A 15819-nucleotide genomic window follows, 5' to 3' on the forward strand; every position below is an offset into this window, starting at 1 on the left:
TAAGCACCGGTGCACATTAAGTGCTAAACTGGGGCACAGTGCCCCCTGGTACCAACTTTAAAAGCTCACAGTATAGGATTCCAGCCTTGTGCCATCAGTTGATTTAACCCTAACACTTCCATGATCGATATGGCTACCGTCTTAATTAATGTGAGTGCTCTGGAACCACTAGTGTTTTTCTGTTTTGCCACTGTCAAGGAGTATCTGTGCCTTTTTTTCATCTAAGTCTTCACTCCCTCTGCTCCCGTTATTTGAATCAGACAGATCTAGTTGGTGGTCGTGCTTTGGAGACGTGAGCAGAAACCTTCAGTGTAAAGGGAACGTCTGCAGAGTACCATGGGTGTGAACCATGTTTCTCATTCTCAGACTTAGCGGGAAGAAAATCCTGCTTTATCCCCAAAAGGAGAGAAAGAGTAAGAGGGAATTAGAATCCAAAGAAAAATAAAAAAAATGAGCATTCTTGGTTGCTCACTCTGAGACCTACAGCTGGATGAAACCCAGTTTTACCACACTTTGAAGTTCATATTCTGGCAAAGGAAAACCTTTCCCATGAAATCTGGCCCCTGTCTGAGGAAGGTCACTGCAGCGAGAAGATCTGGATGAAGGTACCTCAAAGGGATGGAATATTTTTCTTACCTGAAATGCTGCATATGGACGAAACCTGGCTCATTAATTCCTTCCTCACTAGGTGGATATCTTTGTCTTTCAGCCACAGACTCTAGCAGAACAAAATGGTGATGAAACCCCGTGCCTGTCTCCTTTTGTTGATGGCTATTTTTTTTTTCCTTAGCTTTTCTCTTGTTTTGTACTCTTGGCTCAGAAGTCTGTCTACTGCTCCAAACCGGTTAATTCTTCCTAAGAGCTGTATGGGCCCAAGGCCTAGATTATATTTATAAGCTGTAAGGATCTCCCCAGGCAGACTCACTTATAAAGGATTCGAGTTAAACAGCTACAAGGAGATGCTCAAAAACAACCTCAGAGAGGAAACACAAAGAGATGGAACATCACACATTTCCCCCATGTTAAAGTTTAAAAAAAAAATACCAGACTACAGTTCAAAGTGCCATATAATGGGAGGTAAGTAATCTTTATCCTTTAATCTGCCATGTTTCCAGCAAAAGGATGAAATGTTCTGTTTTCCTCTGGTGTCAGAACACATGTGCTTAAGACGTTTCTCAGGCAGGTCCCCACATTTTTGCACCAGTGCAAATGTGTGAATGAATTGTGTGAGGGAAAAGCCACAGGGCAGCTGGAGACTGGGGTTTGGACAGCCGTGGATGCAAGAAGTGACGAGCCTAAATTGGAAAGCCTGCCAGGATGCTAGGAAGGGATGGAGAAAAGGTCACACCTCAGGAAAACTCTGCATTCTTGACAGTTTTTAAACAAAAATGAAATTTCTTGCAGTATATTACTTATGATTTTGCTTTTGCTTTGTTGTTGTTGTTAAAAGTGACTGACAGGCCTCTTCCAGCTTTGCTTTGTGGCTTTGGATGATTCATTAAACCCTTCTTTGCCTTTTTTTCCCTTCTTGTACAAACAAGAAAGTTTCACAGAGACTCTTAATGACTGTGTGTGCTTCCTGCCCTCCCTCTGAAGCTGCCATCCCATGGAGGAGCAGCAAGTCATCAGAAACATCCCCATGGCTCTGCTGGCCTCATATCTTTTACTGTTAGGTTTCTAATACACAGCCATTCCTGTGTACTACTGTGTATTTGAACAAAGGTGTGCAGGAAATGTTTTTCCCAACTAGAGAAACATTTTGTTTCCATTCTGTGTTTGAGCCAAATGAGGTTTTCTTGAGGCCTTTTTTTCTGTTTTTTTCAAAGCAAAGGAGTAAGTAAGCAAACATGTCCGCAAGAAGCTTAATGAAACAGCCAAAGGACAGCCAATGGACTTGTTGAACAGAGGACTCCTGCAAGCCGTAAGAGTACAGTTTTCTGACTTAATTCAGATTGGCATCTTGAAACCAGACCTTGCATACACAGATCAACAAGTTGCAGGCAAGACGGGATGGGGCTTTCCTTCCCTAGACACTGCATCCCTAGCAGAAGTTATTCCAAACTGAGACTTCCCACAGAAGGTTTCTGTTTTGATAACATGCCATTTTCCAATGAAAAACACTTTCATCAAAAAGTTCCCTACCCTGCTTTCTCACAGACTGCCAATGTTAACTTGTCTTTTGATCCTCAAGGGACTAGAGGATGTGTGTGCATAAAAGAGCCTAACCAGATTGTGGAGAGAGGCACACCCAGCGATGGCTTTGCAGCTCTCCTCAGGATTAAGGCAGCTATCCTTGGCAATGCAACTGTCTGTGTGAGGGGATGGACTATGTACCCTAGGAAGTGATGGCTTTGCTTGTTTAGGGTTTAGGGACCCATATGTAGCCAGTACCTTGCCTGTCTTGGAGGCTAGCATATGCCTCCAAGGCACCCTATACATTAAATAAATAACAGCTGAATTCATGGGACATGTGCTGCTTCATCCCAGAACAATGCAGTAAACTGCAATGCACACTGTGCAATGTTCTGCCTGCTTCCCCCACCTCTTCTGAGGGCTTGAATTTACCCGACACGGAAAGCTGTCCAACCAAAAAGCACTCTAGGTCCTCTCAGGAAAATGATAAAGAACTTGATACAGCACACTGCAATGAAAATCTATTGCCTGCCGACTCACTGTCCTCAAAAGTAGTCACAACCCTTCTCCTACCAAAGATCACTAACACAGAACAGTGTCTTTCAAATCCATTGCCATGCTTGCTTGCTTCTCTTTCTGTCGGCACAGCTCCACTTTGGAAGCCCAAGCCAGTACTCACTGTCATAGCCCACAGCTGTGAGTATCAGCTCCCTCCAACTAAAAGGGCAAAAGCTGCTTTGGAGAATAACTCCATTTTGCAGAACATGCCTCTGGTCAGGACTGTTTCCATCAAGCTGATAGGAAAGGCTGTCTTTGCATCTAAGTGCCTCTACCTGAAGTCACAGGGCAGAACTACCCATCTAAAATTTAGGCTTATAGGCCAGACTTGTCTCTTCCCTTTATTGTTGAGGGAGGCAAACAGGCACCTGCCAAAGGTTTGTAAAACAGAGGTTTGCACAGATGGGATGAGTCAGAAGAGCCTATCTCTGTAGTCACTAAGCAGAGCAGCCTAGATAATGAGCCCAGATTAGACACCTGATACTCAGACTGCTACATTTAGGTTAGATATACCTTACCTTTGGCTACGGCTAAACACAGCACACAGTGGAAGGTGCAATTAGGATAGGCCCTGCTCTGATCGACAGCCATTCCCTCTGCTGTGCTTCCTAGATGCGTGACTGCTTATGGTGAACACCAACAGAGAGGCAACACAAAGTGAAGGGCTTCCCAGCTCTGGTATCATCCCCTGCCGAGTAGACACAAGGGAGTAATGCATGTAACCCTCTGTGTCAGGCCAGTGCCAGAAAGGATGGAAGGTACTCCAAGGGATGGCCAAGCAAGTCTCTTGTTAGTGCAGGTCTCACAGACTACACTGCCTTGGTCCTAAAGAACACAATGCTTCATGGTGCACCAGGCCATAGCCCCGATACTCTGGCCAAATTCTTACAGGTTATGGCTTTCCATCCCCATTGTCTAGTATTTCCACCAGACCCAGCAACCTCCACTTACTTGTTGTTATTATTCTGTTTAGTTATGGTCATACTGTTACAACTGCCAGGTGCCTTTGCAAAGCTAAAAGCATTTCATTAGGGAGTGAAATGACCTTTTCTAGCCCTAGTTCAATTCCCACAGGTATTGTGAGGCAAAGGTATTTGTTAATATTAGCAAAGAGCTCTGAGCTCCTCAAATGGAATAACTGTCATGGCAAAAGGAGTTGTATTATTATGAAGAGGTTCTAGTCCAGTTAGCAAATCGCTTTTGCCATCTGTACAAACAGAACATGCTGCTGTGTTAGGGAAATCTGCTATGCTTTGGAAAAGCTCTAACAGGTTGCTACAGGAAGGTGAAGATGCTCAGAAACAAACCATGCCATTCTTACAGCCGTATTTTTGATTTTGCATATTTCAAGGGAGCAAATAAAGATTAAATATAGCTCCCAGGAGCATTTAGCTACATTCTCACACTGAATTCCTTGTCAAACTATACACTAGAGGCATTTAATCTCAATTAAAAGATCAATTATCAACAGATAAAAGATTATCTGGGGCATTACACAAATACAACATGATTTGCTAGCAGCTGGTCAGTAATCTCCAATGAATTCTTAAACACCTTAAATGAAAATTTAACTACAGTTCCATAATTAAGCTAGACTTTTCATTCTTCAGTTAAGCTTCCTGTAAGATTGGTCTTTACTATTACCCATAACTATTCAGAAGCCCATTACTGTAACACAGATCTGGGGGAAGTTCCATGTTCTAAAAATTAATTAGAGGCATTTGTCATCTTAAGAATGACCTAGGCATTTATATGAAAATTAGAACTAACCGATGACATCATGTGATGTTGAGAAAAGTGTTCCTGATTTAACACTGTGCATGAGAAATGATGTTTCTTATTCATAACACTGAAAATATCTGAGGCTATTCTGTGTTGTTTGTTGTTTGAATTTGGGACATTTCTACACCAAGTATCAATTCTGATCTTCTGAAATGCCTGCTTTTTCTTGCAGAATAACATATGGATTTGTCACTCACAGAACCATATCTATGTCTCACTTTGGTCTAGTGCATTTTAATGTAGCACAACTACTTTTTACGTTCATTAAGAATTTAGAAGTATACTAAAAAGAGGCATGGAAAACTTCAAAATACCCTGACTATAATTCAGTTTCACTAAACCCCTTGATACACACACAGTATAAGGTCTAATGCACCTGCTACCTTTCTGCTTTTGAAAATTAACTGAGCAAGAGTAACAAAAAAAAATGCACACAAACCCCATCATTCAGCCATGGGGACTGACAGTGCTTTACTGTAAGGCTGTAACAGGTCATTTAACCCCAGTGCCTCATTTGTGGCATTATCGGGAATGACAATGTGTGTGGGCAGCTGTAGAGCTGCTACCACTCTCTCATTATCAGTATAGTGTAGTGGGTTGTGTACATTAAAAGCCATATAACTGGTACATATGTTGCAGTAGCACAGAATAGCTCCCTCCCCGTCACCTGAGTGCTGGCTGCATTTCTAGAAGTGCCCTTTAAGTGCACTGGGACATCTCCCAGGATGTCTGGCACTAGCAAAACACAGTTTCTGACCCTTGCAGCTGAGGCTGCACTGGCCCACGAGGCACCTGCGGCTGAAGGAGCAGCCCTGAATGAGGAAAAGACTGTGCTCTCCCGGGGCAGAGGCAAAAGGGGAAGAAGCATCTCCGTGTCCCCTGCTAAAACCACGCTGTTCCCCACCACCGCAGGAGTGCTCGCCCCTGCTGCAATCCTGTCTGCCATGGCAAGAGCAAAGGCACGTGGACAGGCTGGAAGCCTCAGTGCGTGGGTGGATCTGTCTACACCCCAGTGCCTGGAGATAATGCTCAGGTGACACACGAGCAGCTGCTCCAAGAAACCCATGAGAGATCAGGGAGGCAGCTGTGCTATATAAATAATAACACCATTAGGGTTGCCTGAAATATCCTATTCAAAGAAGAAACTTTCTACGTGCCCCAAGAGCAAGGGATGCACAGTGGTGGCTGCTGTGAGAAGGGAAGCAGCAGGGCAGTGGCATTCCAGCAGGACACACTGAGTGGCACAGAGAACCCCAAACTGCTAAACTACCAGGGGACGGGGGCAAAGACAGCGTTCCTGCAAGAAAGCCTGTTTCTCAGTTGGTGCCCCTCTGCACTCCCCTTCCCCATGCCCCGGAGCCCTGAGAGCCCCAAAGCCTGGAGGGAGCTGCTGACACTGGCCATCTTTCTGCCTTTGAGGGAAGCGGGGGCAGGACTGGGGGAAGATGTTGCCACCTGATGCTCACGCAGCTCCAGCTTTGCAGGGACAGGCGATGCTGGCAAGCAGTGGGAGGCAACTCGGTTCATTTCTTTGCCCCATCTCAGGCAGCAGCAGCAGCAACAGGAAATCCAGGAGCTCTGTGAAATGACAGGGAGGGAGAGTGAAGTCCCCTTGCCTCGGCTGGTGACGTCTCTCCTTCCTCCTTTTTTTTTTTTCCTGTCCCTATAAAGAATCTCGGGCTCGCATCAAACTTCCCAGCGAAAGCAAACCAAACCCAGAGGGGTGGGGGGAAAGGGAGGGAGAGAAAGAGAGAATCACCTAAGGCGGGATCTGGCCATGCCCGAGCCCCGCTGCCTGCCGGCTGCCTGCCCCGGGCGCTGCGGGGTGCCCCCCGGCAGGTAGCCGGGCTGGGGGACCTGGAAGCTCCCTCTCCTCCTGCCTTGCAAACTCCAGCTGAAGTTGAGGGATTTATTCTTCCTCCTGATCTCCGCAGCACCTGCACCTCCCTGGATAAATACATCTAAGAGGAGGCTTTTCAGTTCAGCCACCTCATCCCAAACTCCAGGCAAAGGACTGCTCAGAACAGCGACTCACTGACTGGAGGAAACTTTTTGCCAAACTTTTTCTGGTGCTTTGCTCTCTGCTTTTTAACCCCTGGAGATACTTTGCGCCACCCAGGCGGACTGAGGAGCCGACTCTTCTCAGGCAGAGTAACGCGCCCCTCCAGGCACCCCATCAATTAGCAAAGCAGGGGGAAGCGAGGAATAAAGTTATTGTGGGGTGGGGGAAAAAAGCCTCAAAACGTGCACCTGGAGAAGAAAGGAAGGAAAACAAAATCTGCAGCCCAAGGATGAAGCGGTGAATGGAGAGAACAATTTAACTGGAATCAACAAGTGGGAACTTCTGCACGCCCCGCTCTTCCCCTCCCTTCCCGCTCCAGCCCCGCAGGCTTTCAGAAACTCCTTGCTGGAAAGAAAACTTGTCCCCGTTCGCGGACCTCTCCCCCTGCGCCTCACAAGGGATATAGCAGCCACCCACACCGGCACCGGCCATGGCCCCCAGGCCCACCGCCGCCCTGGCCCTCTGTGCCCTTCAGGGGCTGCTCCTGCTGCACGGTAAGACTCGCCTCACACCTGGCTTTCTCCTTCTCTCCCCGTTCGCCCACGGGACTCTGCCGTGCCCGGCTCCTGCCGTGTCGCGGGGGGCGAGCGAGGGGGCTACAGTGGGGCGTGCGGCAGCCACCGGCGCGACCGAGCTCTCCGCCGTTACCTCAGGCGAGGGCGCTAGGTGGCGCCAAGGGGCGGCGGGGGCGCGCGCTTCCCGCCCGCCCGCGAGGGGCAACGCCCGGGTGTCCTCCGCGGTGCTGACAGGGCGGCGTGGACGGGGAGCTCTCCCCACCTCAGCCCGGTGGGCAGGTGCCACCTTTCAGGCACCTCAGGTTTTAGGCCTCTGAGGGAGGCTTCATGAAGAGAGATTTAGGAATCCAAGCAGCCGTATCTCAAGGGAAGAAATCTCCTTGAAGTGTGTTGCACTTAAAGGACATTTATTATTTTTCTTTCCCCCTCCTCAGCACCTCGGTTAAAAGCAGCGGGCCCTTGCGTCTCCCTCCCCGTGTTTTAACTCGCGGTTGATGGCTCAAAGCAGGCCTGAGGAGGAAAAGGCTTCCGTGGCATGACAGGGAACGCGTGGGCTAGCCCGCTTTCTTCAGAAGGCAGGAGTGCTGATGTCGGAGCTGTGTGGGTACAGCCATCGCGGGCAAATGCCTGCCTTCTCTTTGATATTTCAATTCTTATTCATGTGGTGTTTCTCTGCTGGACTCCCCTTAGCCCAGGCACTAGATTATGTTCCCTGTTCTCCAGCGCTCCTTTTACCCCGCTGCAAATGCGTTGTCCCCACTGGAGTTACTCCCACTTTTTGCCAATCCCAGAAAAGCCAAGAGGCAGGTTAATCAGATTTAGAAGAGCTTTTCTATCTGCCGTATGACTTTTCATTATCTCATTAAGTGTAAAGATTTCACTGCATTACCATGCTATTCATTCATGACACTGCAAATTGTGTAAAGGAGATGGGCTGTTATTTACCGGGGAATGCTTTCTGACAGCAATGATGTTTTGGGGTTTTCTTATGATGAATGTATTTCACAGCACAAGACTGTTGCTTCTTTAGCATATTATAATCTTTTTGTAATTTAATATCCAAACAATAGCTTCTGGAAACACTGTGAAGCATCACTGTCCTTGATTTTCTTGGATTCATTCAGGGATTTAATTTATTCCTTCTGCAGAAAGGAATTGATTGGTAAGCACTAGCCCCAGTGCATCTTGCATATCCCCTACAGCACCTTCCCCACAGTTACCTACAGAATAAACAACTAAGCCTGAGACTGTGCTCCAAAGGGCTTGTCCAGCTTTCCCTCATTAGAAAAAACCCAAACAATCCTGAAGCAGCAAACCTTGCAGGTAAAAAGGAGCCCCTCCACCACAGAAAGCCTAGCTACCGGCGGTAGCAGTGCCCAAGTTAACCCCGGGGAAGGCAGCCCCGCAGCACGCTGGACACTGGTACCCACACTTTGAGTTGCACCTGGCGCAGCATAGGAAGCTCCCGCAGCCCTCGGAGAATTCCCCTAATGTGCTCCATCTGGCTGACACGTGCACGAGCAGCCAGCTGCATGCTACGTTAGTTTTAATGTCTGAATAGCCTGGAAAAGTTGCCCATAGAAGGCATATTACCAGAAATCCAGTGTGAATTTCACAAAGGCATAAATCACCCCAGACTTCCATGGATCAGGAAGAGATAGTAAGTATTTGGGAGATGGGAGAAAATGCGCAATGCCACAAGTGTTCCTGAGGCTCCGGAATGAAGTGGAGATAGTGCAGTTCTTATTGAGGAGGTGTGTGAAAAGCCTGACCAGATTGCTACCTGCATTTCAGGGCTGACTTTGGGCTGTCCTTACCAGGTTACTTTCCTAATAATTTTGGCCCTAGTAACCTTGGAACTTGGTCCAGATTCATTCTCCCATCAGTACCAGGCACAGAGAAGGCAGAGAGAAGGCGATGTCTGCATCCTGTGAAAAGAAAGGAAGGCAGGCACATCGCTAACTGTCCCTGTGGGCAAAGACTGATGATGGATTTGGAAGCAGCATTATGGATGTCAGACCTTTGTCCATCATTAGGAAAAGATAATATGTTAGCAAAGTCTCTGTGTGCCCTAATTAGGCTGGAAGCCAAACAGAAATAGGGCCAGGAAGTTGGACGATTCTGGATAGCACTGATGTTGTTGAGGTATTAACTCCTCAGCTACCTTTCCCTCAAAGTTTGTCTCCAGCCATGAATTCAGTGAAACTTTGTTTGCCCTCCTGAGGCATCAGAAACGTAGATCTATTCTGCAGGCTGTAGGTTAAACCTTCTCTGGGATCTTTGCTGTCAAAATTGGGCTGAGTTGTGTTGAAGAGGCTGACTCTGATTCAACTCGTTTCCTCTGCAATGCAGACAGAAGATTTTAAAGCTATGAAAGACTTTCAGTAGCTGAGGTGCAGAGTGAGGGTAGCGCAACTGCCCAGCCAGGGATAACTCCCCAGCCAGGGCTTTGCAGGTGCCTCAGTGAAAACTCTCAGCTTGTACCAAACCTTCGCAGAGGAGTCCAAGTGCCCCCTCCTTCTGTATTGGTAGCTGATTGCAGCTGCTGTGTCCTATTTCTGCATCCTGCTCAGCAGCTGGCCAAGGCTGCCTAAGTGTGCCATGGGTGCCAGCAGACAGAAGTTAACCATAGCCATTAAATTCATCCAGATCAAAGGCTGGTCTCCTTTAGAGGACTCCTACCTTATTTCGCCCTTTCAGTCCCTGTGGGTGTTTAGCAGGGGGAAGAAACCATGCAAACATCATCCCAGTAATTTCTTGCCTTATTAGAAAACAGCTTCAAAATATTTTATGCATCTTAAATTTCCTAATACAGTCCTACAAGTATCATTACATTTCCACTTTCCTTTTGCTTATTACACAGCTTATGTTCAAGTCCTTAGAGTACTAGTTCGGGTCTTTCTGCTCAGAACGTTTGATGTAGTAATTATTGTGCAGATGCAAACAGCTGCCACACATTTTAAATATTAACCAGCCCATTACAAAACAATCTGCAAAGAATTTTTTACAACCTTACACCCTGCAACACCTTACATCTTGCATGAAAAATTTAGTATCTTTTACCCTGACGTGATCATCAAAAAGTTTTTAATATATGAGCAATCCAAATAACTTTTCAGGCACTAGAATAAACTCAGCAATTTCAGTGATTTAATACTGGAAAACAAGTTTCAAGGATAAAAATTAGGTCCTGCCTGATCCCTTTGAACTTAAAGCAAAGTCTGAAATTGATTTTTTGTTTGTTTCATTTTGCAACCTCTTTTACAAATAGAATATACTAGGATGGGTAATTGAGCTTGTTAACATATGCATTTCAATTATACCACGTAGCTAAGCCAAAAGCTTCAGGAGCGCAGACTCCTTCTGGTTTGCCAACTGGGATGCTCACTGCGTGTAGCCGGGAAGGCTGCGGGCTCCGCGCTGCACTGTTGCAAAGTCAGAGGCATTAAGGGTATGCTTTTGCCTTTCTCTGAGGCAGCCAGTGCTGGAAGGTTGAGGACTGGATAGCTTACAATATGGGTTGTTGATCAGTTCTAGTAAACCAAAAATGTGTCTTTTAATTGGTGTTATTCCTAAACATTTGCTTTACTGTGGGAAAATGTTATAAAAAGCAGAGTAGCCTTTTTTTTAGATTGTGATATACGAGCCTCCTGTCTGAAGCTGCCACATTCAAAACCAACTGGAAATCTCTTTACACCAATTTATCCATTTAAGGCAAGGAAAAAAATGTAAAGTATTTCTGAATACTCCATGAACTTCTGAAAACCAGCATCATACCCAAAAGAATACTGAGAATACAAACCAGATTGTTTGTTGAAGGTTTCTGTTATAAGATCTTATAATATTCTCTTTAAAAATTTAAAAAAACTCACCTTATCTGCATACATTTCCCCTGGCCTGCTACTATGTATCAATCTGAATAAGAGCAACAGGGTACATTTGAGTTATCTTTGTCCTTTCATACAGTCTCTGAATTGTTCATTTTATGATGAAGTGTTTGTACAAAGCAATGGCTCAGTCTACTTCAGTTTGAAGCAATATATCAAGCTGGGCTGAATATATAATATTTATGTTTCTAGTAGGTTTATGCACAAGGGCAAAAGGTTTCCAACCACAGCGGGAGATTTCTCAGGTACAGTCAGTGGTAGGTGAGCTCTGTTTTCCCTAAGTTTGTCTGCCAAATTGCCAGCACAGTTTGAAAGGGGGTGAAAATCTGCCCTATGTCGTATACATTCAGAGATGAAACACATCTTTTGCTTCCAAAGACATTTGCGAAGTATATGCAGCAAGGGTCACTTGATCATCAGCAAAGGACAGGGTGAACAAAGAAGCTGCTTTCAGTCTACTTTGCAAAACAGGTTTTGGGGCAGCAACAGCAACCTGCATTTTTTAAAACTACACAAGAAATTTTCAGGAGGCAGCATTTTACTTTCAGAGTATGAGAAGGACACTGAAGCTCAGCCCTACCAAATTTCACATGCTTAGTTTGATATTTCCTCTGACCAGCCCTGCTCCACCTTTCCTTTTTTCTCGAAACCAGCCTGATGTCACTGGATTGGGAATTAAGAGTGGAAGTCATTAAAAGGCATTTGGAATATCTACACAACAGCTAGGAACAAAATAAATCTGTCCCTAGTGTTTTCCTTCAGAATCCAGCTCAGATGACTGACAGGACATGAAGGCTTCTGAATGCTGATCAAGACATTCCTGTTCCTCCGGTCCTCACCTTCTGGCAGAGCATCCAACTGTACTCAGCCACAATGACCACAAAAAAACTGGTTACCTAAATAAGCTGGCATAAAATATGTGTAAGAGAGAACTGATCTCCTCACCACATCAGGCACTTCTTTAATTTTTCTTATTAAGGCCACAGAGAAAATAATAGGAGCTGCCAAAATCAGCCACCCAAGGTTACTATCTGGAAATGGCATTTAATATAAGCACATGCTTGAAGCTTGCCCCAGGGAGCAGAACTTCAGCAGCAGAGAGCGGGCAAGATTAGAACAAATCACTTGAAGCAAGATTTTCTCTATGGGAGGTGCGACCTTAGAGACTTGTCCACAAGGCGCTTCCTTAAGTGGGGAAGGAGGAAGGTTCAGAGAAGGTCAAGAGTCTGATCTCACGAGGCTGTGATGGGCAAAACTGATGGTTGCCCATTTTGTGCAAATTCCTCACTGCCCAAGTGCTGAACACACTTGTGTGGGGAACCCCAGCTCACCTGAAACCAGGTATTGACATAAATGTGGAAATGAACTAGTCAAATCTTGTGACTGCTTTTAGAAGCTGATCATACCTCCAGCATTTGCCAATAACGAGAATACAAAACAAGACTCTTGGACCGAGTCCGGTGCCCACTTCACAGAGCTGAATCTGGTGTGATGGTGCTTGTCTTTGCCGTAGCTAAGACAGGGCTTGCAGCACGGGCAGCCATCAGTGGTGTTACACTGCATGTACCCGAATGACTGTCTCAGCTCCGTGCTTTCAAAGGCTTTGGAAATGTTAAGTGGTGAATTCACACACTGAGGGAGCTGAGCTGCTGCCCTGTGCCAATGTTGTTAACTTTCGTATTAGGCTGTCACTAACAGCGTTACACAGCTATGCACTCTGATGGGTAGTGAGTAAGTCTGTGAACTGTTTTATGATGGAGAGAAAGTAAGCCTGTGGACTGCTTTATGAGTCAGTCCAATACCCCCATCCCCAAGTCCCTGGATTAGTCTGTCTTTATAGCACATACTTTTTGCCACCACTACATCTTAACATCCCTCTCCTGCTCTCCACCCCGCACCCACCCTCCCCTTTCCTGGATGTCTCCTGAACTCGCCTCAGGGCTCAGGATTCCTCAAATTTTTACATTAGAAAAAGCCAATAGGAATTTCTCAGCCCTTCCACAACATGGGTCTGCACAGTCTCTCTTCCCTATACCAAAATGAATTTGCCTTTAAACTTGTGCCTGGTGCAGAGGCTTTGGCAAGCCAAAGTGGGCTTGCCTGAAACCTGCAGGTGAACCTCATTTTCTGGGAGCAGATGCACTAAGTGTTCCTGCTGTACTGAATTTTACAAGAAGCCATGTTTGCGAGCCTTCCTCGCCAATATCTAGAAATACAGAAGGAGTCACAGCTAGTGTGTGGTGTGTGTATAACCATGGTTCTCAGGGCTTTTGTTGTGGCTCTAAGCAGTAAAGCTTTTAGCACTGAGGAATCCTTGACAATACTGAGCAAGAAGGAAAGGACCTCATCTAACCCTTCGAATGATGAAAAACTGAATGAGCCATTTTCCTTTGTGCCCTGCAGTGAATGGCAAAAGCATATGGCCCTCAAGATTTCAAAATTCAGCCAAAAACTAAACTCGGGCCCAGAATGTAAAGGAAATATATGGACCAGCCTTCTATTTTCAGATCACTTGCCTTTGTCTTCTGCATTTCCACATAGGTTTCCTTAGATCTTCCTGTGTTTTTCTGAACTGTGGGAACATGATTGCCAAGGAAGTAGAGAGGGGAGCTTTCAGCCCTGCTGGGATTGTTCTTGATTTGAGGGTCAAGGAAGCTTGACCTAGTCATTACCTGTTCCATTTTTTACAAAATTGCCATGAATCTAAAACACCTCAGCCAAAATCTTTGTTCCTTTAGAGCCCACAGTTCAGAAATTGCACACCTTGAATTCTTCCTTACAGATACAGTAAGGTCAGTTTGCAGGAAAAGCACCAGCCACCATGGGGCTACTTTGCCTGTTCCTCTATAGCTATGAGTAAAATGGGACTGCTCATAGGGATACTCCTCCACACAAATACACAGAAGCAGCTATTCTGTAAGGCACTCATCCTGTTTGCTGTTAACTTATATCTCATTAACTGAAATCAGTGCTGAACACAATAATTCAGGAGTTAAAGCGATTTCCTCCATGCTCCCAGAAGCCTGCAGCAGGTGATATGAGCATGGAGCCTCCCAGAACCCAGGTTCTCATCCCCATTTCCCTCACAGCTACTGAGAAGGGCTTGCTTTGGCCCTTTGTAGCCGTAGGGATCATCCCTGAAAGCTGATAGTGAGCCTGGACTTCCCCAGCTTTTGGGTTGGGTTGCGTAGGGGTTGGTGTTTCAGACCTTTAACGTGCAGATGCCTACTACAGTGTGTCCTCCAGGAGTTATAGAACGTGTTTTCCCCCTCTGCTGCTTCACTTGTTCTTCCAGCTGCCCGAAGCTGGCTCCCCGAGGGGCCGTAACACATGCCTACACGGTAGCACTTGGAAGTCCTTCTTGTGGGCAATGCTAATTACAATACGCCTTCATACAGGAAATGGCTGTTGGGAGAGATTGCCCAGAACTCTGAACAGGAAGACGCATGTGACTGTGTTTGAAAGGAGGGAAGTAAAGCACTGTGGATTATCAGTTGCAAACCTCAAGGTCTTTGTCTTTCCTTGCAGAAAAATAGATCCCACAGGTGCCGTGTTGTCCAGTACTGGGTCACTAGGTGCATCCCCCATCTCCACTTAAGGACGGGTACCCACTCGATTCACTGCTCACTCCTGAATTAATACTATCATTGCTAATTTGCAAAGATAAGGGAAAGGACTTTGTGAGCCTCCGCTACCTTAAAGCGGGGGTGCTACTTTGTTCCTTAACCCATGAGGTATATCAGAAGAAATAGTAACGCAGTGCCCAGGTGTGGGGAGAAATGCTTTCCCCAGATCTCCTTCTGGATGCATATGAGGCAAGGAAGTTGTACCAGCTCTTGATGCATGACACAGCAGGACAGAGCTAAACAGCGAGTTTGGCTAGTTAAAAGGGTTTTGTACTGTTACAATTAAAGGATGATTCAAGTGAATGTAAACAATGATGTCACCCTGAGAACCTTTTAAACACAATTTAAGCTATTACATGGTGTGAAGCAGAGAGAATCGGCTAACCTTTTGGCCTGTCGCATTTTTTTCTCTACAAAGGGATGGTGTCTGGATTATTTTCATTTCATATTCATGCACTTGGGACAAGCTTTCCTCTCCGTTACACAGGTTTAAAGCTGTAGCCTGGCTGAAGACAATAGTCTGTCTTTGAATATTCCTTTGTGTGACTGAGAACATTTATTTTATTATGGTCACTTATACATATTGTGGTAGAATCTGAGTGAGGAAAGAACTGGCTGGAAGCTGCTCTCGCACGGCATGCTTTGTAAAGGCAGAGATTTTACTGATCTTGCTGGAAAATCCCAATTTGTTTCGGAAGTGAAAATTCACTCTCAGAAAACAAAGTAACCTGCCTACTTTCCTGTGATGAAGGAAAGCCAGTGTGTGGCCCCCACACCGAGACTGCAGCAACATTCAGTTGTTGAGGCAGCACAACAGCCCCTACTGCTACTCCTGAATGCTCCAGTGTACGCTCTCGCTTCACATTTATTTTGGCTTTACAGATCCCGTTCTGCTAGACCTCCTGGAGGCTCTCATGCTTAAAACAACTCTCCTTCAGTCTTGGCAAATTTTCTATTGAGTAAGGACAGAGCAACAGCTAAGGCAAGAGAACGGGGTTTGGCCCAATAGGAATTACCAGAGAATAATTAATCCCCAGAATCCTACGTCAGCATGAACGGAGTGGAGCATGCAATGGGGAGGGATTCCCTGGGGCAGAGCCTCCTCTGGCTGTGATCTCCATGCAGTTGGCCCATCTCACTTTGAAAGAGCCGTGTGTTTCTCACAGCTCATCATCCCACTCAGTGATGACTTTTCCAAACATAATGATACCATGGGTCTCTGGGAAAGCAAGGGCCCAGTTGTTACCATGAAGCCG

General features: G+C 45.9%; 1 protein-coding gene across 2 annotated transcripts in view; it reads left to right on the plus strand.

Annotated features, from left to right (window-relative positions):
* The first annotated feature begins 6167 nt into the window (after positions 1–6167).
* Positions 6168–15819, plus strand: part of LOC101913316 (vascular endothelial growth factor receptor kdr-like) — a 141987-nt gene continuing 132335 nt past the window's right edge. For both annotated transcript variants that reach the window (XM_027784217.2, XM_027784218.2), the window contains exon 1: positions 6168–7029. In XM_027784217.2, coding sequence (XP_027640018.2) covers positions 6966–7029 — 64 coding nt within the window. In that variant the 5' untranslated portion in view covers positions 6168–6965. The remainder of the gene's footprint in view (positions 7030–15819) is intronic.

This window comes from Falco peregrinus, chromosome 13 (genome assembly GCF_023634155.1).
Source record: "Falco peregrinus isolate bFalPer1 chromosome 13, bFalPer1.pri, whole genome shotgun sequence".
Taxonomy (NCBI): Eukaryota; Metazoa; Chordata; class Aves; order Falconiformes; family Falconidae; genus Falco; species Falco peregrinus.